At 37.6% G+C, this 23,399-nt stretch overlaps 2 protein-coding genes across 3 annotated transcripts in view; both read left to right on the plus strand.

Moving 5' to 3' along the window:
• Window positions 1-2,972, plus strand: part of TBC1D15 (TBC1 domain family member 15) — an 80,037-nt gene extending 77,065 nt beyond the window's left edge. For both annotated transcript variants that reach the window (XM_032170749.2, XM_032170750.2), the window contains 2 exons: window positions 23-109; window positions 1,641-2,972. In XM_032170749.2, the coding sequence (XP_032026640.1) occupies window positions 23-109; window positions 1,641-1,862 (309 nt within the window). In that variant the 3' untranslated portion in view covers window positions 1,863-2,972. The remainder of the gene's footprint in view (window positions 1-22; window positions 110-1,640) is intronic.
• Window positions 2,973-10,774: 7,802 nt separating this feature from the next.
• The window catches only part of TPH2 (tryptophan hydroxylase 2), a 92,179-nt gene continuing 79,554 nt past the window's right edge, over window positions 10,775-23,399 (plus strand). The window contains exons 1-5 of the mRNA XM_032171661.2: window positions 10,775-11,025; window positions 13,553-13,702; window positions 14,375-14,558; window positions 14,667-14,767; window positions 19,661-19,728. Of these exons, the coding sequence (XP_032027552.1) occupies window positions 10,921-11,025; window positions 13,553-13,702; window positions 14,375-14,558; window positions 14,667-14,767; window positions 19,661-19,728 (608 nt within the window). The 5' untranslated portion in view covers window positions 10,775-10,920. The remainder of the gene's footprint in view (window positions 11,026-13,552; window positions 13,703-14,374; window positions 14,559-14,666; window positions 14,768-19,660; window positions 19,729-23,399) is intronic.

Raw genomic sequence — 23,399 nt, forward strand, 5'->3', positions numbered from 1 at the left:
TTATTTTGTTGATACTTTTTAGCATATCAATGAATTGTCCATGAAAATTGATGTGGAAGATATACTATGCAAGGCAGAAGCAATTTCTCTACAGATGGTAAAATGCAAGGTACACAGTGTTTCAAGTAATTGCAAGATTTGTTTGTTTTTGGTGGGTTGAGATCAAGAAAGATTTTTCTTCTTGGAAATAAAATAGCAACTTTAGTAAGTTGACGGCAGACACAAAGTATTGGCTGGCTTTTTGTTTGCTGTTCTACATTTACAGCACTTAATTGAAAACAGTTGACTATGGCAGAGAGGAAACAGCTAATAATAAGGCAAAATGGTAAAAGTAATGAAAATATTTCTATAACAATTAAAGAGGCTGTAGAATTTCGGCAATGATATATTATCCAGTTGAGCTCATGAATACAGAATAGGCAGTCATATTAAATATGCAGAATCTCTAAACAAAAATGAATGCTAATCAGAAATAATTAAATCAATATTATTTAGCCTGTGTCACTCACTTATATTAGTCAAGTTATTATTTTAAAACAAGGCAAATTTGATGTATTATCTGAATTTGAACCAAAGCAGTATACTTTTGATGTGTTTTGGCTTTTTCTTTCTATTAAGAGAAAGAGCCTTGCTAAGTTGCCCAAGCTGGCCTTGAACTCCTGGGCTCAAGTGATCCTCCTGCCTTAGTTTCCTGAGTAACTGGGATTACCGGTGCATGCATACCACTGTGCCCACCTCATGACTTTGCTTTTTTTTTTTGAGACGGAGTCTCGTTCTGTTGCCCAGGCTGGAATGCAGTGGCATGACCTCGGCTCACTGCAACCTTCCCCTCCTGAGTTCAATCGGTTCTCCTGCTTCAGCTTCCCGAGTAGCTAGGATTACAGGTGCCTGCTACCATGCCTGGCTAATTTTTGTATTTTTAGCAGAGACGAGGTTTCACCATGTTGGCCAGGTTGGTCTAGAATTCCTGACTTCAGGTGATCCACCCACCTCGGCCTCACGAAGTGCTGGGATTACAGGTGTGAGCCATCACACCTGGCCATGACTTTCCTTTTTTTTTTTTAATAGTTCAAGTCCTAGGGTAAGTGTGCACAACGTGGAGGTTTGTTACATAGGTATACGTGTGCCACATTGGTTTGCTGCACCCATTATGACGTTGCATTTTTATGAAAATTCTTGCTTTGTCCTTGTATCATTTGTTCATGGATCCAACTGTTACTTGGTTCAGTTGTACAAACATTTATTTGATACCTGTTGTCTTCCAAAGCATGTCAATGAGATACTTCTTGCCTTTGAAGAACTTTGTTTACTGAGAGAGACAGATGGTCTAAGAAAGATACTATTACAAAAAGTAGAAAGAGATAAATGCCAAATATTAGGACATGCTATGTTTGTGGGAATGTGGAGGTGGGATGGAGAGTGACTAATTTGGAAGATAACCAAGAACCACTTAGGGCGAAAGGTGGTTAGCATTTCATTTGGAGCTGAGAAAAACGTTGTGAGAAGGGTACATGACATTTACACTGTTAGGACAAATGCTCAGATTCTGGAATCAATGTAGTCTTAAACAGAAGTGTTACTTTGTGGTTATTTTTCCTCTGTAGTGAAATATGGTTTTGAGTTTGATTTTTCATATCCAGGAATTGCCACAAGCAGTCTGTGAGATCCTTGGGCTTCAAGACAGTGAAGTTACAACACCAGATTCAGACGTTGGTGAAGACGAAAATGTTGTCATGACTCCTTGTCCTACATCTGCATTTCAAAGTAATGCCTTGCCTACACTCTCCGCCAGTGGAACCAGAGATGACAGCCCAACACAGATACCAGTGTCCTCAGATGTCTGCAGATTAACACCTGCATGATCACTCTTCTTGCTTTTTTGGGAAGAGACACTTTGTTGCAACTCTTTTTCAAGTACTTGAAAGTTGAAAATTTAAAATCTTGGTATTGATCATGCTTTAAGGTTTATGTAAAGAAAGTGTACTGATGTTCTTACATTAAAGCTTTACAAAGATTTAAACTAATTATTTTTGTAGTTACTTCTACCAAATAGCCTTTCCTTTTCGATAACATTCCTGAGTATTTTTATAGCCAAGTACATTTTATTTTCTTGCTGATGAACTGGAATTGGATAAATACTGCAAGTGGATGAGTTGGAAATTATGCACTTTGAAAAACATTCACTTTGTTTAAGTTTATTGGGTTTTGGATTTGATTAAATTAAATGTGGAGGCTTTCTATAGCATTCTAAGCTGAGAAGTAAGTAGATTGTTACCCAGTAATGAAATAAAAAATAAAAATAAAAGGATTTTTTTTCTCTATTGTTTACGACAGTAGTCAGCTTAAATATTTATGCTGGTCAAATGTGATTTGAATTGGACATTTTCATCAATGCAGTCTAATGTGTAGATAAATAATTATTTCAACCATAATAAGTGGATTGGCAGTATAGTTTTTACATTGAACTTTTCTTCACTTGTATATAAAGATTATATATAAGTATTTATGAGTATAAGAAAGGTTAGGCATATTTTCATTAACTGAATAAATGACTATTGATTTATATAACCTGGTTTATCAAAATTTAACATGGCTTCAGTATGGGATCTTTTTCAAAACTATTTTCTTAAACATTTATTTCATGAGATGTTCAACCCTGTACCTGGTGTAATTTTAAAATTAATTGCTTGTAACCTCACTTTACTAATAACATTTATTATCTTTCCTAATGCATTAACTGATTAATCAAGTGTTTAAATTTTTATAAAATACTCTTGCAAAAATTTTATTTGAAAAATTTCTAGATGCTCTTATGAGTTTCAAAATAATAATTTTTGTATATGAACAAAGCTGTTGTTTTTACCATGCAGTATTGCATGATTTTAAGTTATGTGGAATTAACATAACTGATTTTGTTTTAATTGTAAGTTGTTAACTCCTGTATATATCATTAAAATAAATCTGAAGTTGAAGTAGTGTTTTTAGTTAAATTATACTTAGAAATAGTCTGCATTTTTTTAAATTTTTTTTCTTGAGAAAGAATCTTGCTCTGTTGCCCAGGCTGGAGTGCAGTGGTGCAGTCCTGGCTCACTGCAGCCTCCCCCTTCTGGGTTCAAGCGATTCTCCTGTCTCAGCCTCCCGAGGAGCTGGGACTACAGGCTTGTGCCATCGCGCCTGACTAATTTTTATATTTTGAGTAGAGATGGGGTTTCACCATGTTGGCCAGGCTGGTCTTGAACTCTTGACCTCAAGTGAGCCACTCACCTCAGCCTCCCAAAGTGCTGAGATTACAGGTGTGAGCCACTGTGCCTGGCTAATTCTTTAATAGAAGAAAAAACATCCAAGATGGACCTCAATTCATCTCTTATTTTTATGTGATTAAAATCATCTGAATGAGTTATGGAAATGAAAAACATCCCTTGTATAACTGAAAAAAAAATTTTCATTAGCATGGAAATGGGCAGTGTTGCCTTGAAAGATATAGTTATTTGACTCAGTAAAGCAGCTTATTACAACTGATGCTAATAGTGTAAAGAAAAAAGTTGTGCAGTTCTAAAATGGTCTTAGAGATTGACTTTTTTCCCCCAAGAAAGTTAGGGAACAAAACGAACTTTTTTCCTGGTTGAGCATTAACTGACAATCACGATAGTAGAACCATTAGATTTTAGTTTTTAATATTATGTGTGTTATCTTTCATCAGTTAATAATGAGTAAGCCTATTCAGAAAAAGAACATAAACTGATCAAAAACCCAGCATCTCCAGCCTTTCATTTCCTGCTATTCAGGAAATTGCTTAGAACATCTTGATGTCCTCCTTGTTCTTCCTGGACAGTGACTTTTTGGGAGTTTTTTCCTACTGCATAATGTGATACCCACTTCAGATTTTTTTTTTATCAATACATTCAGTAAGTTGAACTGTCAAGTTTTATTACAAAATTACGTGTTAAAACAATTTTTACTAAACTGCATTTCTATCTAGCATATTTTTGATATGGAAGTGATAGTATAGTATAGTTCCAGAAGAAGTCTTCAATCAGTCCACAGAGTCCAGTTAGCAAATACTATGTCCTATTAAGATTGCTGAAATACACAGTTCAGGTAAATTTACTAGTGTTTTTTAAAGGTTTATTTGTTTTCACAAGATGCTCTGTCCACACCCTTATAACATGTAAAATATTATGTGCTATATTATGTGGTAAAGTTGTTAAAATTCAGTTTCTAACATTAACTTAAAAGTACAGACTAACATGATGATTTGACTTACAAACTTTCAACTAAATTTATGATGGGTTTAAAGCAGTGCATTGAATAGAAACCATACTTTGAGTACCCATACAGCCATTTTTCACTTTTACTACAATATTCTATAAATTACATGAGATATTTAACACTTTATTATAAAATAGGCTTTGTGTTAGATGATTTTGCCCAAATGTAAACTAATGTAGTGTTCTGAGCATGTTTAAGGTAGGGTAGGCTAAACTATGTTTGGTAGGTTAGATGTATTAAAAGCATTTTTGATTAATGATATCTTCAATTTATGATGTGTTTATCGGAACATAACCTCAATATAAGTTGAAAAGCATATGTATTTTCAATTCTGGCATGAACCTATGGGAACCTTTTGCATTTAAGAACCTCCCCATTTTAATAATTTCATGGGTCTAAGATTCTTCATCTGTTTATAAGGAACTTTGGTCTTAGTGATTAGAGACTAAATTTTTTTTTGAGCAGTAAGAAAACAGCCTTTCGGGACAGATAATGAGTGATTCTTATGAACTTGACATTGCCAAGAAATTTTACGTCACATAAGAGTTCTTATGTGAAATTCACATAAGCATGCCCAGTATTAAAGACAGTTTGTATAAAGTAACCCTAAATATTTATTGAAGAACCTACAGCTTCAACTGGCTTACGTGCAGATATGTACCAGGAGAACATTTTAGCTTGGGCATCTTTACTTGGGGTTTTCAGAGGATCCAGGAAACTCACTGTATGCAAAGTCTTGTGGATGTTCCTGAATGTTTTTGGAGGCAGGTCACATAGTTTCTGAAAGTGTTCTCTTATTTTCCTCAAATGTAGGGAACCATTGTTACAAGTTATTTAACAGGAGAATAGTAACAATGTCTAACTTAACGCTAATGATTTTGTGTGCTGAGCTCCCATTAATTAAAATATCTTCAGAGTGCTTGTTTCCAGATCCTTGGTCTGTATTACTAAGATACATGTCCAGGTGCTACTTCAGGCTTACAGAATCAGTCTTTGGAAGTCTCCTTATCTGACAGTATCTCTTTTTATATTTTCCCACTCAATTTTTCGCTTCCTGACTCCTAGCCTCTTTAGCTGCTTGATCCAAGCCAATTCTGTTGGCTCACCTTATGACTATTGATTTCATACTTATCATGAATTATGAGGGCAACCACCTCATTAAAACCTAGATATCCACATCTCTTAAATTTCTGTCAAATACTGCAAACCAATGCTCAATTTTATATTACTCTAGCTTCTGAATCAATGAGGCATAGGGAGATAATTAACACTTTTGAGTGTTGAATATCTGCCAGCCACCATGTTAATCACTTTATACGTATACAATACAATCAGCATAACAGCCCTATAAGGTTTAGATATTATTGCCCTTCTATTACAGAAATGGAGGCTGAAAAATGTGAAGTAACGTGTCCTGATTAAACACAAGTAGGCAAATAGCAGAGCGAAGATTTAAACTTAGTTTTATTTTTAAAAATGCCTTATTTCCATGCAGTATTTATTTATTTGTTTATTTATTTAGAGATGGGGTTTTGCCCTGCCACTCAAGTTAGGGTGCAGTGGCATGACCATAGCTCACTGAAGCCTTGAACTTCTTGACTCAAGCGAGCCTTCTGCTTCAGCCTCCTGAGTAGCTGGGAATACTGCCACATACCATTATACTAGTAATTTTTACTTTTATTTTTTTTCTTTTGTAGAGATGGGGTCTCATTATGTTTCCCAGGCTGGTCTTAAACTCCTGGCTTCAGCAATCATCCTGCCTTGGCCTCCCAAAGTGCTGGGATTATAGGCCTGAGCCATTATGCCCAGCATAATTTATTTTTTAAGTTTATATTTTTGTAACCAATATCACACATGTACATGGTTTCCACAAGACTTTTTGTTATGAGAAACTGTTCCTCTCCTTCTCCCCACCATCCATATCCTCCTACCCTCCTCATCCCCCACCAGTGGCAAGACTTTCAACAGTCAGGTCATGCTTGTGGTATTTACTTCCATATGTCTCAATGCTGTAATATGTGTATGCTGCTACTACTTTGATTTTCAGCTCTAGGCATTAACCATTGATTTTTCATCTTGGAAGACAAGAATCTAGCTGTTTACCCTCTCCCCACAGCCCCTATGATTCACATACACACTTTATTATCATCTGTCTTCCAATATAATTGATATAATATTGGTTAGGTCAATATTTAGTGCTTATGTTATGACTTTGTAACTAATCCCCAAATGAGACATGCTCCCCTTCAGCCCTAATTTTCATTTTTCTTGGGGAGTTAGTTCTTATCAAGGTTTTTTACTGGCTGATTTTATATATAGTTGTCACTAATCTAACCCCACACTCTGTACCAAATATTTAAATTGAGGCTTGTCAAATGTGAGCTTACCTACAGGGTAATCCGATTGCATTATTTTGTTCAGAGCTTTCAATATTATCTGAGCTTTCAATGTGTTTTAAGATCTTGCCTTTGCCAGATTCTCCAAAGATACTTTTTGTCTTTATTTGGCTGGAGAATAAATGCCTGGCTGTCAGCCTTCTGAGGTTTGGGAGTCTCCATGTCATGATATCATGAGTCTAAATACCTCAATACATTCATTTAATCAGAATGGTACCCCTATTCTCAACTATGCCTGATGCTCCTAAGTACAGAGACCGTTTGTTTTACCCTTTCGAGAGAGTAACCTTCAATTTTCTACCTGGGGGCAAAAGAGGAGGTGGCTTGGCTATTTAGTCAAGGGGAATGTGGAATTTTAACTGCTTTTTAAAAATAAGATAACAGCTTTATTGAGATGTGATGTATATGCCAAAAGATTCCCTTCCTTAAAGTGTACAATTTTGTGGTTTTTAGTATATTCACAAAGTTGTGTAAATATCACTAATATTTAATTTTAGGAAATTTTCATACAGAAACTTTGTACCTTTTAGCAGCTATTCCCCACCTCTTCTTTTTTTTCCAGCCCCTGGCAGCCACGAATCTACTTTCTGTGTGTGTCTCTCTCTCTTTTTAAAACGATCTCTTTTTACATCTTCTAGACATTTCATATAAACAAAATCTTACAATACATGCATGGTCTTTTGTGACTGGCTTCTTTCACTTAGCATAATGTTTTCAAGGTTCACCCATATTGTAACATGTATCAGTACCTTACTTCCTTATATTGCTAAATAACATTTTATTTATCATATATCATTTTTTGTTTTTTTCATTAGGTGATAGTATTTGAGTTGTTTCTACTTTTGGCTATTATGAATAATGCTGCTATGAACATTCATGTACAGTTTTTGTGTGGATATATATTTTCATTTTTCTTCGGTGTATACCTAAGAGTGGAATTGCTGAATCATGTAGTAACTCTAGTTTTACCTTTGTAAGGAACCGCCAAACGTTTTTTCAAAGTGACTATACCATTTTACACATACCTAGGGGTGAAATTGTTGAGTCATACAGTAACTTTATGTTTTGCATTTTGAGAAACCACCAAACCGTTTCCCAAAGTGACTGTACCATTTTATAATACCACCAGCAATGTGTGAGTGTTCCACATTTTCTGCTTCCTTACCAACATTTGTTATTGTCTGTCTTTTTTATTTTAGCCATCCTAGTCGGTCAGAAGTCATACTGTGTTTTTTGATTTGCATTTCCCTAATGACTATTGATGTAGAGCACATTTTCCTGTTTGCACTGGCCATATCTTCTTTGGAGAAATGTCTATTAATTTTTTTTTTTTTTGCCCAGCCTGAGCATGACAGCAAGACCCTGCCTTTACAACAGCAACAAAAAATTAGCTGGGTGTGGTGGCCTGTGCTTGTAGTCCCAGATGCTTGGGAGGCTGAGGCAGGAGGATCACTTGAGCCCAGGAGGTTGAGGCTGCCAAGAACTATGATTGTGCCACTGCACTCCAGTGTGGGTAACAGAGCCAGCTGTCTCAAATAAATTTTGTTTCCCAATTAAAAATTGGTCTATTTGTTTTTTTAATTGCTGAGTTGTAAGAATTTTTTATTCTGGATACTGTTTCCTATGAGATATGTGATTTATAAATATTTCCTCCCACATTGTGGGTTGTCTTTTCGCTTTTCTGAAGGTGTCCTCTGAAGCACAGAAGTTTTTAATTTTGACGAAATCTTATTTTTTTCTTTAGGTACTTATGCTTTTGGTGTCGTATCTAAGAAACAATGGCCTAATCCAAAGTCAAAAACATTTACTCCTATCCTTCTAAGAATTTTAATTTTAGTTCTTACATGTGTATTTGTGATTCATTTTGAGTTAATTTTTGTGTGCAATGTGAAATAGAAGTCCATCTTCATTATTTTGCATGTGGATATCCAAAGTTGTCCCGGGACAGTTTGTTCAAAAGATCACTCTTTCCACATTAAATTGTCTTGGCACTTTTGTTGAAAATCAATTCCCTCTACATGTAAGGGTTTATTTCTGGACACTCAATTCTATTTCATTTACCTATATATCTGTCCTTAGTACCACACTGTCTTGATTATTGTAACTTTGTTATAAGTTCTGATTTGTGTTACTGCTTCTCACACTTCGAACCACTCTTTTTCAGTCTCCTCTACCTTCAATTCCAGAGGTATTTGAGCCTTTAGGGTATTCTGTCATGTAAAGTGCGTTGCTTCTAAGTCTTCTTCATTGATAGCTTAAGGTTCAACTTTCCCATGACTGCAAAGCCTTTGATCATTTTTTCTTCTTTGAAGCTGCTAATTTTTTGTTGCCGTTGTTTTCCAATTTATGCGACTCTTGTGTACCTTGAAAAGGAATTTTTTATCTTGTTTTAATAGGGTTTCCAGGGTGAGCAAAAGTAGTTAAATCTTTAATATTCTAAATATATATTATAAATAAATTACTTTTAATATCTTTTTTTTCCCTCACTTCCACATCCAAGCAGGGACACTATCCAGTGGATTTTATCCCTTCACATCTCTGGTTCTTTCATTACATCTCAATAACATTAGCTACTATTATTGTCATTACTTCATTTGTCTTATTTAAACTTGCTTCTCCTATTAGCTGATTAGAGCTGACCCTTACAGAAAATGTAAGCGAAATAATATTTTCAGAATTAGATCAATTAATAATTATGTCCCTTCAAGACTCCAGAAGCAATTAAACTTCAGTCAATATTAGTTCATCCCGACTTGTTTTGAAAATTTTTTTTCTATATAGACAAGCAGTGCCAGCACCAGATTTTGTTTAGATTTTCAGTCAAACAAGCACATTTGGTCAAGAGTTTTTCATTCTTCAGGAGATTGGTAACATTTTCCTGTGGCCTGGTGAATTTCATGACTTTCTAAGGTTTGAATAGTAAGAATATTGATTAATCTATGCATATCAAGTTGCTGGATTTGATCTAGTTGGCATTGATGTTTGACAGTATGTGTAGTCATTAAAAGCTCAAATATCATAGTACTCTTAACCTCTGTGTCCTCCTCACCACATAACACACAGATCTCATATATTTAGCACTTTTTATATGAAAGGGTCATGTCAAAGATTAAATTTCCATGATTTCCAGTAGAGAGAAAAAATTCAGTAACCATAAGAGTATTAAAATGAATGGCTGACATATGGGAATCTAGTTTCCTTTTATTTCTCATTTAGTAAGGAAGATTCCAGGATTAGTATCTGAGCTATACATAATCTACATGTAGCTAAGTCAAACCCTTACGTTTCCTTTGCAATACATTTTCCTCCATATAACTCTACATAGAGGCATCACAGGATTAAGAAGAAGCCCTTTTATGAAAGCCATTACACATATATACACTCACACGTTTGCATGCACAAAATTATAATATGTCAGGTCAGAAAAAGCTTATTAACATAAAATGGAGTTGGTCAATGAGTAAAAAAAATATAGGCTGATAGGAGGGATAAGATCTAGTGTTCGGGAGCACAATAATTTATATTCTTTTGTGTTTTAAAATAACTGGAAGAGTGGAATTGGAATGTTTCTAACACAAAGAAATGATAAAAGCTTGAGGCAATGGATATCTTGATTACCTTATTTGATCATTGCACATTGTACACTTGTGTCAGAATATCACATGTACCTTATAAATATGCACAACTATTAGTTATCCATAAAAATTAAAAATTAAAAAATCTGTAAAATGGTTTAAGCATTTAGCAGTGCTGATCTTTCTTAAATTATTTTTCTAATTTTGGAAACAAAGCACAAAATCTTTGAATTCACAGTTGCTTAAAAACTGAGGTTAACTTGCGAGTGGCAGGCTTCAGAGATGAGAGAACTAACGTCAGAGGATAGATGGTTTCTTCTACAAATAACACCCCCTTATGTATTGTTCTCCACCACCCCCGCCCAAAAAGCTACTCGACCTATGAAACAAATCACACCATGAGCACAGATAACCCCAGGCTTCAGGTCTGTAATCTGACTGTGGCCATCGGCAACCAGAAATGAGTTTCTTTCTAATCAGTCTTGCATCAGTCTCCAGTCATTCATATAAAGGAGCCCGGGGATGGGAGGATTCGCATTGCTCTTCAGCACCAGAGTTCTGGACAGCGCCCCAAGCAGGCAGGCAGCTGATCGCACGCCCCTTCCTCTCAATCTCCGCCAGAGCTGCTACTGCCCCTCTAGTCCCCCCTGCTGCAGAGAAAGAATATTACACCGGGATCCATGCAGCCAGCAATGATGATGTTTTCCAGTAAATACTGGGCACGGAGAGGGTTTTCCCTGGATTCAGCAGTGCCCGAAGAGCATCAGCTACTTGGCAGCTCAACAGTGAGTACTACGTACCTGGCACTATGGAGAAGTATTTTCTAGGGTGTGACCATCTTCTCCTCACCATATGAATCCCTTTTGTAGTGTAAGCACGCACACCTCAACTTTCTCCTTCTTTATAATCCGTCTACCCTACTTTCCTCCTGTCTGCCTCCAGTCTTCCTCTTCTCTCCATAAGTAAAGCGAGTGTGCCAGTCACTGCGTGCTAAACTTTTTTTCCGCAAAGTTTAGAAGTAGAGTTAAGAAGTTCCTGAACATTAAGAACGAGAGATTGTATGAATCAATGTCTTAAATCTACAACCAAAAAAAAAAAAAAAATAGAGTGTGAAGAATTTTGAAAAGCCGTTTATTATGAGGAGGAGGAGTAGGGAGAAAAAATTAAATAAATTTCCACGGTTTTCAGAAGATCATTGTGTCTCCTACAGCCCCCTCAGTTTACAAAGCCTGGTCTTTAAACATAGAACTATTATTTTCTGTTCTTAGTTATGGGTGCAGTTTATTGGAATAAAAGAAAGATTGGATTCCTTTAAAAAGTTTTTCTGTGTTCCACATTGCTCAATTTTTTTCAGTTTACTTGATGGAATAATGAAAGAAATACACCACTTGCTATAGTATTTAAGGGAGTTTTATGTTTATAATATCTACAGGATAAAAAAGCAGTATTTGCAGGATTTTAGATCCTGCTTTCAGATAATAGTCATGGGATTTAATAAAAACCATGAAATAAAAATGTATCCAGGTCCTAGTCATTAAAAATATTAAATGGTATTTTATTACTGTACTATCAGAGTTTATCAACCAAATCCAATTCAGTCTGTATCATAGAATAATGTTTTAATATCGTAGCTCCAAATACGTGCCAGAGGGCTGCATTGTACTGACATATTATTACTGATAAAAATGTTGAAAAGTAAACATGGCAACTTCTGTAGAATTATTTAAATCAATTTGCAAAAATGAGACCAAAACATAAATAGATTTTCTAACATTTAAATATCATGAATATTTGGATGTGATATTACAATGAAGAATTTTGAAGTCATAATTAACTGCTAGAAGGAAAACAAAGAAAGCTCAGGGTAATGGTTAATGTATGACCCTTTGATATAAAAAATGCTACTTATATATGCGAGATCTGTGTGTTATGTGGTGAGGAGGAGGCAGATGTTAAGAACACTGAGACATTTGAGCTTTTAATGACTAAACATACTGTCAAATGTCAATGTCTGCATAAACTTCTTCCCTCCCTCAAGTCATAAATAATAAAATCTCCATCTCTGTTATCTATAAATCTAGTGAATAAGGCAATACTGATGTGTGAAAATAAAGCCAGTAGAGAAATCAGAAGAAGACAATGGCAGATAACTATTCACTGGGTTCCAGAGCAAACCTACATTTCTCAGTTTCATGAGGATGTAGTAGATTGGTATGATTGCATTAAATCACCATTTGCCAGGAGTTACTTCTATGTCTGCCCGATGCTGTATTTGCATATAAAGAATATAAAACAGACCATCATAATTTTGCATTGTCTGTCAAATGAAAGTTTCTAGCTTGTTGTTTTTGTTTTGTTTCCTCCCATTCTATTACTAAATAAAGTTTCCAGCTTTTTATTCTGCATCTCTGGCAATGTGACCTGAGTTACTGGAATCCATCATTTTTTTCTTTAGCCAGCAGGACTAATAGACATTACTTCATCAGGCAATATAAAATCTTAAGTGGCTAATGAAGTGTTAATCTTTTTCAGTTTCTCAGATTTTTACTGTTTGCTCCTAATAATTAGCTGGCCAGGTTTCTTTCTTCCTTCCTTCCTTCCTTTCTTCCTTCCTTCCTTCCTTCCTTCCTTCCTTCCTTCCTTCCTTTTTTCCTTTTATTTGTCGCTGAATTTTAATAGTCACTTTTCAAATATTATCTTCTGACACAGATGGCCTTAGAGTTATACACTTGTCTGTGCTAGACTTTTGCAGGCAGATTCACATTGACAATGTAGATCTAATTGAAGAAAGTAATATTACCCATTAATCTCTGGGCATGTGCTGACATATTTTGGAATGAAATAGATATTTTGTTTTTAAAATTTAATTGAAACTGAAATTATTTTCAAAAATATGTTTGATCTTATTTTTATTATGGTTAGTAATTAATATAGTTTCCATATGATTCAACGAGGCTAAGAGATCAAATTTTGTGATGTAAAATAATCCTAGAAAGGCAGGAATTGTTCATATGTGATACTTCAGGCTTTATGACAGTCAGGTTTTTGATGCTATTAAAGTGAAACAAATCTGATCCCCTTTTAATTTCAACCACTAGATGATGTCTTAGACCACTGGAAAATAGTGTCTCAGAGTAAATTACACCAATATTTATGATTGAAAGTTATGAGTGACATGGTAACTTCACCTTAAGTTTGTATGATTGGTGGAGCTTCCAGCTTATGAATGAAATGTGTGGGAAAAATCTAATTATGGAGGATTCTGGAACCTTAGCTAATATTTTGTTTTATTATGCTTCGACATTCCTAAAGCTAAATAAAGCTAACTCTGGCAAAAATGACGACAAAGGCAACGAGGGAAGCAGCAAAAGTGAAACTGCTACCGAAAGTGGCAAGACAGCAGTTGTTTTCTCCTTGAAAAATGAAGTTGGTGGATTAGTAAAAGCACTGAGGCTCTTTCAGGTGAATGTAAAATATCATTACATAATTTTAAAAGTGACTGTGTGCCTGGTTACAAACCTGTTAATCTGCTATGAAACATTACTGAATCAATTTCTGGATAATGCGGTGAAAGATTCAAAGGAACAAAACTTCACGAGGCTTTAAAAGGGGAGTTGTCTGTCAAGCAATGAAATAAGCAGAATTGCATAAGCTGTGGCTTATTAATGCAGAGTTAGCTTGTTAGGAACTCTGAAGACTATTGCCAGGTTAGGAGGTCAGTACTTCAAAAATGTGAGCTTCACACCTGAAAATGAAAACACAAGATAAATCTGGATATTACATGATAATAGAATAAATAATTTTTTCCCCAAATAATCATGTGCCACCTGTGGGATGTGTACCACTCTCTGGGAAATGATGATGTTCATTTTATAGGGCCATTTTATATTTTAAATGCCCCTTCTATTTTTTTATGAGGCAGGACAAGCTATACACAGAAGTATAAATCTATAGATTTTTTATTAATGGAAATAATGGTTGGAAACTTTCCAAGTTTTATTCAAAGAACAAAGAGATTGTCTCTTCCTCTTGTGTGGGTACTTGGCACCTTGCTTAAGATGTGAACAATAAAAGCTCATGGCATTTCTTTTACTGTCCCCTGAAGGTGATTTTCAGATGCTCATGTTTCCACAGGAAAAACGTGTCAACATGGTTCATATTGAATCCAGGAAATCTCGGCGAAGAAGTTCTGAGGTTGAAATCTTTGTGGACTGTGAGTGTGGGAAAACAGAATTCAATGAGCTCATTCAGTTGCTGAAATTTCAAACTACTATTGTGACGCTGAATCCTCCAGAGAATATTTGGACAGAGGAAGAAGGCAAGGGTGGTCTTAGCTTGTCGGGTAATTTTGCAATCTGACAAATATTGCAAAGGGGAAAACATAATCTGTGAACTAATATTTTTGAACCTGCACTGTTTTCAACAGAGCTAGAGGATGTGCCCTGGTTCCCTCGGAAGATCTCTGAGTTAGACAAATGCTCTCACAGAGTTCTCATGTATGGTTCTGAGCTTGATGCCGACCATCCAGTAAGTGTCCAGTAAAATCTATTTCTCACATGCTCTCTCAGCTCCACCCATGTGCCAGGCACTGTGCCATGTTCTGTGCTGCAAAGCTTTATTATAGAACAATTTATTATTTATTCCCCATAACTGAGAGCAGACTTCCAAATGATAAAGCTTCCCTGTACACGTGTTGACTGGAAGCAGGTTAGAAGGATGGTATTTTCACATAGCATTTATTTTTAAAAGGGTTGGATAGAGGAGGAGACTCTAAACCTTGGAGAATATTTCTGTGGAATTAGGCAGCCTGAAATATACCTGCAGATGGTGACCCTTGGAAAAACGATGAACTGAAATTGATCATGCCTCTGGGAAACTAGGGAGGACTAGGTATTACGGGGCTCAGTGAGAGAATAAAATTCTTCTTGCTATTTTCCTTGACTGGAGGTAGTTAGGAGTAGAGTAATGTAGTTGACTTCAGTCTCAATGGAAAGGTAGAGAGTTTTAGAATAAAGGCTATGATGGAAGACATATCTCTTCCCACATCTACCCTGAATCTAACTACCATCATTCTTTCCTCTACTCCAATAAAAATGACCATCTGTAAAGAAATATGATACTTGGGTAAGCATTTCCCATTATTCTCCCCTTCCCCCCTTTACATCACTTTTTATTTAACACAAGAGACCTGGAACTTCTTTATGGCCAGAGTGAAGTACAGTTAATAGTCTGGGAGAAGTAAGCAATGCACCCATTCATTATGGGCATTTTTTCCCTCCCCCGGCGCCCCTTGTCTAAAAATGGGCAGATAAAAGAGTGCAACCCAAGCCGATCACTAATGCTTGCAGGACGCCTCTGCGGTCTGCAGGTAATAGTTTACAGACATTCCTTGCTGTTTAAACTGAGGAAATCTGGGGGTTTGGCAGTGTGGCTATACTCTGCGCAGTGGCTCTCTAAGTACGACCCCAACATCAGCAGTGTCAGTATCACCTGGGAATTTGTTTTAACAAGCCCACCGTTAAGTTTGAGAACCCCTGTTTTAAAGGAAACTATGACAACTTTAACCCTAGGGAAATTTTCAATTAAACCAGTCATTTGATGTAATATACCAACTCAGACCAATTCAAATACACCATTCAAACAAATGGTCAAACAGACCTAATTCAACTGCATAATTTTCAAAAAGCTGAATTCTCTCAAAGAAGCAATGTGTTATATTTGCTAACATAGCCTAAAATTTCAGAATATTTTCCAGTAATTCACATGTAAGGCTTCTGAATATTAGAAAAACATTATAAAATAGCTTTAATAATCACCCATTGTTATCTTTCCCCTCTCTCAACTTCCAGAAGGCATCAGAATTAGCACAGGAACCTGACTTAGGAGCTAAGCAGTACCCGGGCTGCACAGACACCAGCTGTTAACTTGCAGAATGACCTTGGCCAAGTCCCTTTACCTCTGCACCTAAAGTTCTTTATGTAAAAAGTGGAAATAAAATTGTTATTGACCTCAAAGGGGTGTTTGAAAAGCCTAGTTAATAAAACAACTGGAAAGCATTTGGCAAGAGTAAATGCTTAATTCTAGAAATAGAAATGCTGTATTAAATCATCCAGATCAATGCCTGGACAGTAAAGGATTTTTTGATAACCTCCTATTTCCAAATGCTCCCCTTAGTCTAGTTTGAAAATTACTCAACCTGGAGAAAGGAGTTCAGCCATTTTAATGGAACAACCATAGGAACCACTGACCTTACTGAGAAAAAATTTATTCCAATACCCAGCATAAATTTTCCTGTGCTTAATTTTATTCCATTACTCCTAATTATACCCACCTTATGATACCTTCTCTTATTTTCTGTGCAGCCACTTGAAATAATTGCAAACACTTAGCAATCCCCTCTCTTGTCATTTTTTAAACCGCATATATTTCTTTTATAAGCACATCGAATGTTCATTATACAGAATGTGATATTGGCAAATTGGTGTTTTTGTAAGTTGTTTGATGAGGATGGAAAAGTTGTCTAAGCACTTTTTATGCCTGGGAATAATCCCAGTCCTGAGACAAACACAGGGACCCTTGTGATAGGATACTTCAGAAGGGGCTTGGAATATAAGAGTAAGGTTGCTGAGGCTCCCTAGAAAGGGTTAAATATCTAGGTCAGTGCCTCTCAAACCTCAAGGGGCAAACTAATCACCTTTGAGATCATTTTTAAATGCAGATAATGCGTCTGTAGGGCCTGGGATTCTGTATTTCTGGTGATCTCCCAGATAAGGCTTTCACCAGAGGGTCTTGGGACCACACTTCGAGGAGCCAGCATCTAGACTGGGAAGGTCTTTCGAAGTGGGGTTCAAGGTTCACTCATACGGTGTTTGTTAAAAATACAAATCTTGATGCTCATCTGAAGCCTACTGAGTCAGAACTTTCAGGGATGGCCCAGGAGTCTGCATTTAAAAGTATCCGCAGGGGATCCTGATGAGATCTAAAATTTGAGAACTAATGTCTTAATTAATGTTCTAGCTCAGTGATTCTCATCCCTAGCTTTCCATTCAAATCACATGTGGAGAATTAAAAAATACTGATGCCAGGGCCTCTGGGAATGTGGCCAGGTTTGATGTATTATTTAAAGCTCCCAGGTGATTCTAATATTCCATCACGGTTGACCTATTTGGGATAGCTACTTGAGTGTCAACATAAATTTAGCTGAGCACTTTAGAGTTCAGGATGGGTCTTCGATTTCCTTTGATTTCAATTGAAAGAGGGAGGGTGGGTACTCTCTGGGTGCTAGGGTTGCCAGAGTTAGCAAATAAATATCTAGGATGCCCAGTTAAATTTGAGTTTCAGATAAATAAGGAGTAGTTTTGTGGTATAAGTATGTCCCATGCAATACTTGGAACATATTTATACTAAAAAGATTATTTGTTGTTTATCTGAAATTCAAATTTAACTGAGTGCCCTGTATTTTATCCGGTAACCCTATCCCTCGCTTCAGTTCAGAATGGATGGCCAAGGAATGCTGTTTCTCTGTCACTACTAGCGCAGCTAGCGTCCCTATTTCACTTTGCCAGTCCATGGTTCAATCCAGGAAGTTCTGGATCGCCCACAACATTTGCGTAATCACTGCCACACTAAGCTAATGAGGCATGATGAGTAAATCACTCTCTTGCGTCCTTGGAAAAGGTGCAGGTGTTTGCAGAAGAGACGCAGTTGAGATTCTTCAGGAGGCCCAGCAGATTATGATGCTGTTACCATGGTGTCCAGTCTGGCAGGAACCGGGGAACAGATGCTGTGCTTTTCACAGGACGTTTTTCCTTTTGTCATGGCCTGTTTTCTTTTTGAATAATAAAGGTGCTTGGAATTCTTTGGTTTTACCATCTCAAGTAGCCTGGTTTTACTAGTGAGTGTTGAAACAAGTACTTTCTAGCATGACTGCATCTACCCTCTACAGCAGGAGACCTTTTTAAGGGGCACAGATCTATTTGTGAATGTGGTAACTATTTATTTTATTTTATTATTATTATTATTATTTTTTACCAAATACCCAAACTTCAAGGACAGTGGTAACTATTTTGTAAAATTTTTTATATAGATATTTTAGGACTTCACAAGCCTGCCTATGAACCCCAGTTTAAAAACTCCCAATTCACAGTAAAAGAAAGTGCTAGTTTCTTGGACAGAGGATACTTGATTTCTACATGGTGTTAAGGTGGTCTCAGGGCATCTTCTCCTCCCCTTAGTAACTCTCTTGTCATTCCTGAAAGAAAAGTTGTTGACAATGGAAGTTCTTCATTTCTGTCCAGCAGACAGCCCCGTGAAGATTTCTAGCCTCGAGGCCAGTTCTCTTCAGCCAGGCAAGAGAGGGGCGATTTGCTAATGAGTTTGAGGCTCCTCTTGAGCAGCGCATCTTGCAGAACTAAGGTTCAGCAGAGGTAGTCTAGGCCTTTGTGGGCCTCACCCTGTTCTTCACTCTCCAATGCTATGATCCCAGTGGCTTGTCTCCTTGCCTGGCCTCCATTCTTAGCAAGCCATTGCTTCCTGGTTATCCTTCCAGGTTGTAGGGCTGTAGCGGTAGGAGTTAAATTGCAATAACTCCTTCTGAGCTTCCAACAGCTAGAAGAAACAACCCTGGAAAGAATTGATTGTCTGAAAGTGCTTAAAGGAAAGGAAAATGGAACGTCTGTTGACAAGAGGAGATACTTTTGAGTAAACCAAGAAGTCCTCTCTGAAGGATTTCACTTGACTGAAAAATGACAGACATAATGTTTAATTTCCCAAGTGGATGATGATGGATAAAAATCTTGAAGTTGGCTAAGACTAACTAGAATTACAAGAAGTCAGAGTGAAATGGTGCTAGGCTTCTGTCCTGTGCATGAATTCCCTAAAATCGATTTTGCCTTATGTGGCTGTAGTCATAAAATACAGCAAAACCTCTTTAATTCATACTAATTTGGGAATGTGTTGATTATTCTAAATGATGGAATTTATAATAAATGTCACATTTATTAGTTATTTATACAAAGCAATTAAAATTAGGTTAAGTTACTGAATAATCATGTTAAAGGGATCTGTTTTAATGAATAGGATAGGATTAATTTGTGATTAAGATCAATTACATGCAAATGATATTTGAAAACCTAAAGGTATTGTTCACAATATCAATTTGCTCAACTAAGCCATTCTGCTTACTTAGTGGAAAGGTAAACTTTAGCCTGAATTGTCACACATCCTAAATTAGTACAGCCCCAATTTAATGAGGTTTTACTGTAAGTACAATTTGTTTCTGTCTGTGTCATCAAGATGGCCGTCCTAGGATAAGATTTACATATGAATTGAACACTCAAACATCACAGTGATTTTCTTTTAGGTCTTCTGCAGCTAATTTTCAGCACTGTGTTAAATAACTTAATCTTTTTTGTGTTTAAGGGATTTAAGGACAATGTCTATCGACAGAGAAGAAAGTATTTTGTGGATGTGGCCATGGGTTATAAATAGTAAGTACCTGTGTAACTCTTTCTTGTCACTGGCTAGTTAGGAAAAACACATGCTGTGTTAAACTAACCTGTCATCTCTTCACTTTAACTTTTGCAGAAGGCAGGCATGAACCATTTTAAGCACTCACCAACTCTGTAGGCTTTAAATGCCAACATTGATGTTTGACATCTGGGTATAATTGTAAAATAATGAGACCTGCGGGCCACATGCCAAGTGCTACATTTACACCATTGTGTTCCCAGCTCCACCAAGACAAAGACCATTTCTGTGCACTCCGCAGGCCTTAGAAACTGTGTTTTAATTTTAATTTTACTTTAGCCTTGACTTTTCAGTAACCCCCTTCAATCTCCTGCTTCCCCAATGAAAGTAGAGGATTCAGCAAGAACAGTGAAAGGGCTCAGTTAAGGAGCTGTAATAGAGAAGACATGTGTTTGCTTTACATGGAGAGGAAAACTTCCTGTAAACTGCAGGGGTTATGAAGGAGTTTCACACCCATTCTCAGATCAAGGTTGGGATGGAAGAGGAGGACCTCACTTCGGGGTGAGGACTGTGCATAGTACATGATGCTAAGTGGCAGTGACAGGATGTGTTTGCGACTGGAAATGGTGTATGTTGACTGCAGGCCATCTTTAGAAAAATGCCGTGGTGGTTAGGCCTGCGTTTGTTCTACTCACGCTAGTATAACTCATAGATCATCACAATGCTATCTTTCCTCTGTCTGATATGATTGATCAGCTACAGGAAACTTGTCATCAGAACAAAATGTAAATCCATATCTCATAAGGGAAAGATTCGTCCTACCCCAATTGAGAGTAGGTGTGAAACTTGACTGTCCTGAGAGGCAAATTTGTCATTGGTGAAAGTTTAGAACGTTATGTGTGTTATAGAGGGTCTCAGTGTGGGCTTTGTTTATAAAAAGGAATCTGACACACAGGTGCTTAAGACAGATGAGAAGATTCTTCATCCCACCTCTCATTGGGCATCCCTAGCTTCCTTTGATGCTTAGGTGCTCTTCCCTTCATCCTCCCAAGTCCCAGGCATCCTTCATCCTTTCTCCACTACATTTAGGAAAACAATGTTCTTAAAAACCAGGACCACATGGCACATGCCCTTTCACATGTGCCTATTCTCATCTCCTCTGTTCTAAGCAGCTTCTTTCCCCTCTCTACTGTGAGTTTCCACACCTTGCAATGTCAGCATGCACTTGCCCTAGCCCAAGCCCAACCTCAGGCCCCCTTCTTACCCTTAGTACCACCCCCGCTAGCCCCATGTCCCAGTGTTTCCTGATTAAATTGCCAAGAGAGGACTCAGATGGGCTGAGCTCACGTTTTCACCTCAGGCCCTGATGATGGTTGTGAGCCTTATGATTGGCTCCCCCTGGTCCACAGGCTCTGTGGAATCAGGTCATGACTGTAAAGTTGGATCCTTAGAGGGGGTGTAGGCAGGGCAGTTCTTTGTAGCATGACCTGCCAGAAGCTCAATGTCTGGCAGAGCCTTTTCCCTTAGATAAAGTAGATAGCTTTGTCGCTCAGTCTGACTCCTGAGTAGCTGGGACTACAGGTGTGTGCCACCATGCCCAGCTAATTTTTAAAATTTACTTTTTGTATTTTTGACAGGGTTTTGCTATGTTGACCTGACTGTTCTCAAACTCCTGGGCTCAAGTGATCCTCCTGCCTTGGCCTCCCAAACTATTGGGATTAAAGGTGTGAGCCATTGTGCTTGGCCAGAAAATGTATTTTATAGGTAGATGCTATATGTTTTACATAAGTGTGTGTGTGTGTGTGTGTGTGTGTGTGTGTGTATAAAATGACATGATTTCGGCCGGGTACAGTGGCTCATGCCTGTAATCTCAGCACTTTGGGAGGCTGAGGCAGGCAGATCACCTGAGGTCGGGAGTTCGAGACCAGCCTGACCAACATGGAGAAACGCTGTCTCTACTGAAAATACAAAATTAACCAGGCGTGGTGGTGCATGCCTGTAATCCCAGCTACTTGGGAGGCTGAGGCAGGAGAATCACTTGAACCTGGGAGGTGGAGGTTGCAGTGAGCCAAGACTAAGGGACTAGCTCAAGTGTTACTTATTTCTTCTTGATAGAATTCAAAAGCTAAACAAAGGCAAGCTGATGTTGTGGTGATACAAGTAGAATATATGAGTCGACCAGTTGCATGGAACTTTGATAATGAGGAGTCATTTGGTTTTAAAGAAAACTATTTATATGGAGAGGACAGAAAATGAGCATATAGTCAAAATGATGGAGAGCGAGGTTCTCAAAGTGTTAACAAGAGTTTGCGTTTGCCACCTTTGCATAGCTAAAGAGTAAGATGAAGGTGTGATGTCTGTAGAGATGAAAAGTAGAAATTGGAGAAACTGGTGGACATTTACACAAAAGAGGGCTGGATGGAGCTGGGACATTCCAGGATCTGGTCCCAGTTTGGCGGGCTGGGAAGTGCTAAGGTTCAAGGGGCTTGGCTGTTGGTAACTGAATGTTCAGGAGGCCAAGAGAGCCAGGAAATGGCCAATTCATCATTTTATAGTGAGTAACAACCCTCAGAGGACTCACAAAATGATCCTTATAGTCATGATAGCAGAGGAGGCCAGATTATAACCTTAGGCTACTTGGTGGATGCAGAGTCAAGTCATAAACTCTCTTAGGCAAAGGGTATTTACCTAAGAGAGTTTAGAATCCAGGGAATTATAGCCCTCTCCCCTGGATGGTGCTGAGCCCAGACTGACCAGGCTGGATAACAGCATGCTTAAAAACTGCGGCAATGGACTCCAACAGTCTGGGCTTGTGTGCACTCCTTTGCTCCAAGCCAGATGTGCAACCTCATTGTGCCATGGCTGCTTCATCTGGGAAGTGTGCCCAACAATAGGACCCATTTCACAGGCTTGTAGTAAGGACTAAAACAGAGAATGCATGTGCCGTACCTCACACATTGCCCAACACATGACCAATGATTATAAGTGTCACTTATATTATTAGGTTTACTACATCTCCCCCGACCTTTTCCACAGGCTGTCTTCCATTTCCAGTGGACCTACTGTTTTCTTCTTTAGTGATGTTAATACCATTGTTTATGTACCGTTTACAAATAATGTAGCTCAAAACATTCTTGGAAGAAACTGTTTAGTTTCCCATTGAAGGGCTGTTGCATATACAGAAGTATTTTCTGTTGACCCACATTCCTCTTTACAGAGAGATTTCATAAAAAGCAGTCATATTCCTCCCCACCCCCTTTTCCCTGCCTTTTTTTTTTTTTCTTTTTTTGCACATGGGAAGCTGCCAAAATACAGATTGCCAGTACTTCTTGTGAGTGGATGAACTGAGGAAGGTGCCTACCAAAGGTAGTTAAATCGGGAAAGCACGAACCCAGGACTTGTGGGAAGTAGAGCCAAGGATCATTCCTTAATGCCCCGCATGCTGTCATTGCTAAAGTTTCTCTGAGTATGAATTTGAGGATGGATAAGAGCGAGACAGTCCTGTGTGTCACTTTTGGGCTCATGTGCTTGCTATGGTGCTGGTGGGGGTGGGGCACAGATACTAACAAATTCCAAATGGGCCTTGTCTGTTGTCTCCAGGCTGCCATGTAGCAAGTAAGGTTTCCCTTCAGTTTATAGGAAACAGAGATGCAATTTCTAATTGAAATAGGTATTTTTCTAGTGCTGATGG

This window comes from Hylobates moloch, unplaced genomic scaffold, assembly GCF_009828535.3.
Source record: "Hylobates moloch isolate HMO894 unplaced genomic scaffold, HMol_V3 SCAFFOLD_12, whole genome shotgun sequence".
In the NCBI taxonomy this organism is placed as follows: Eukaryota; Metazoa; Chordata; class Mammalia; order Primates; family Hylobatidae; genus Hylobates; species Hylobates moloch.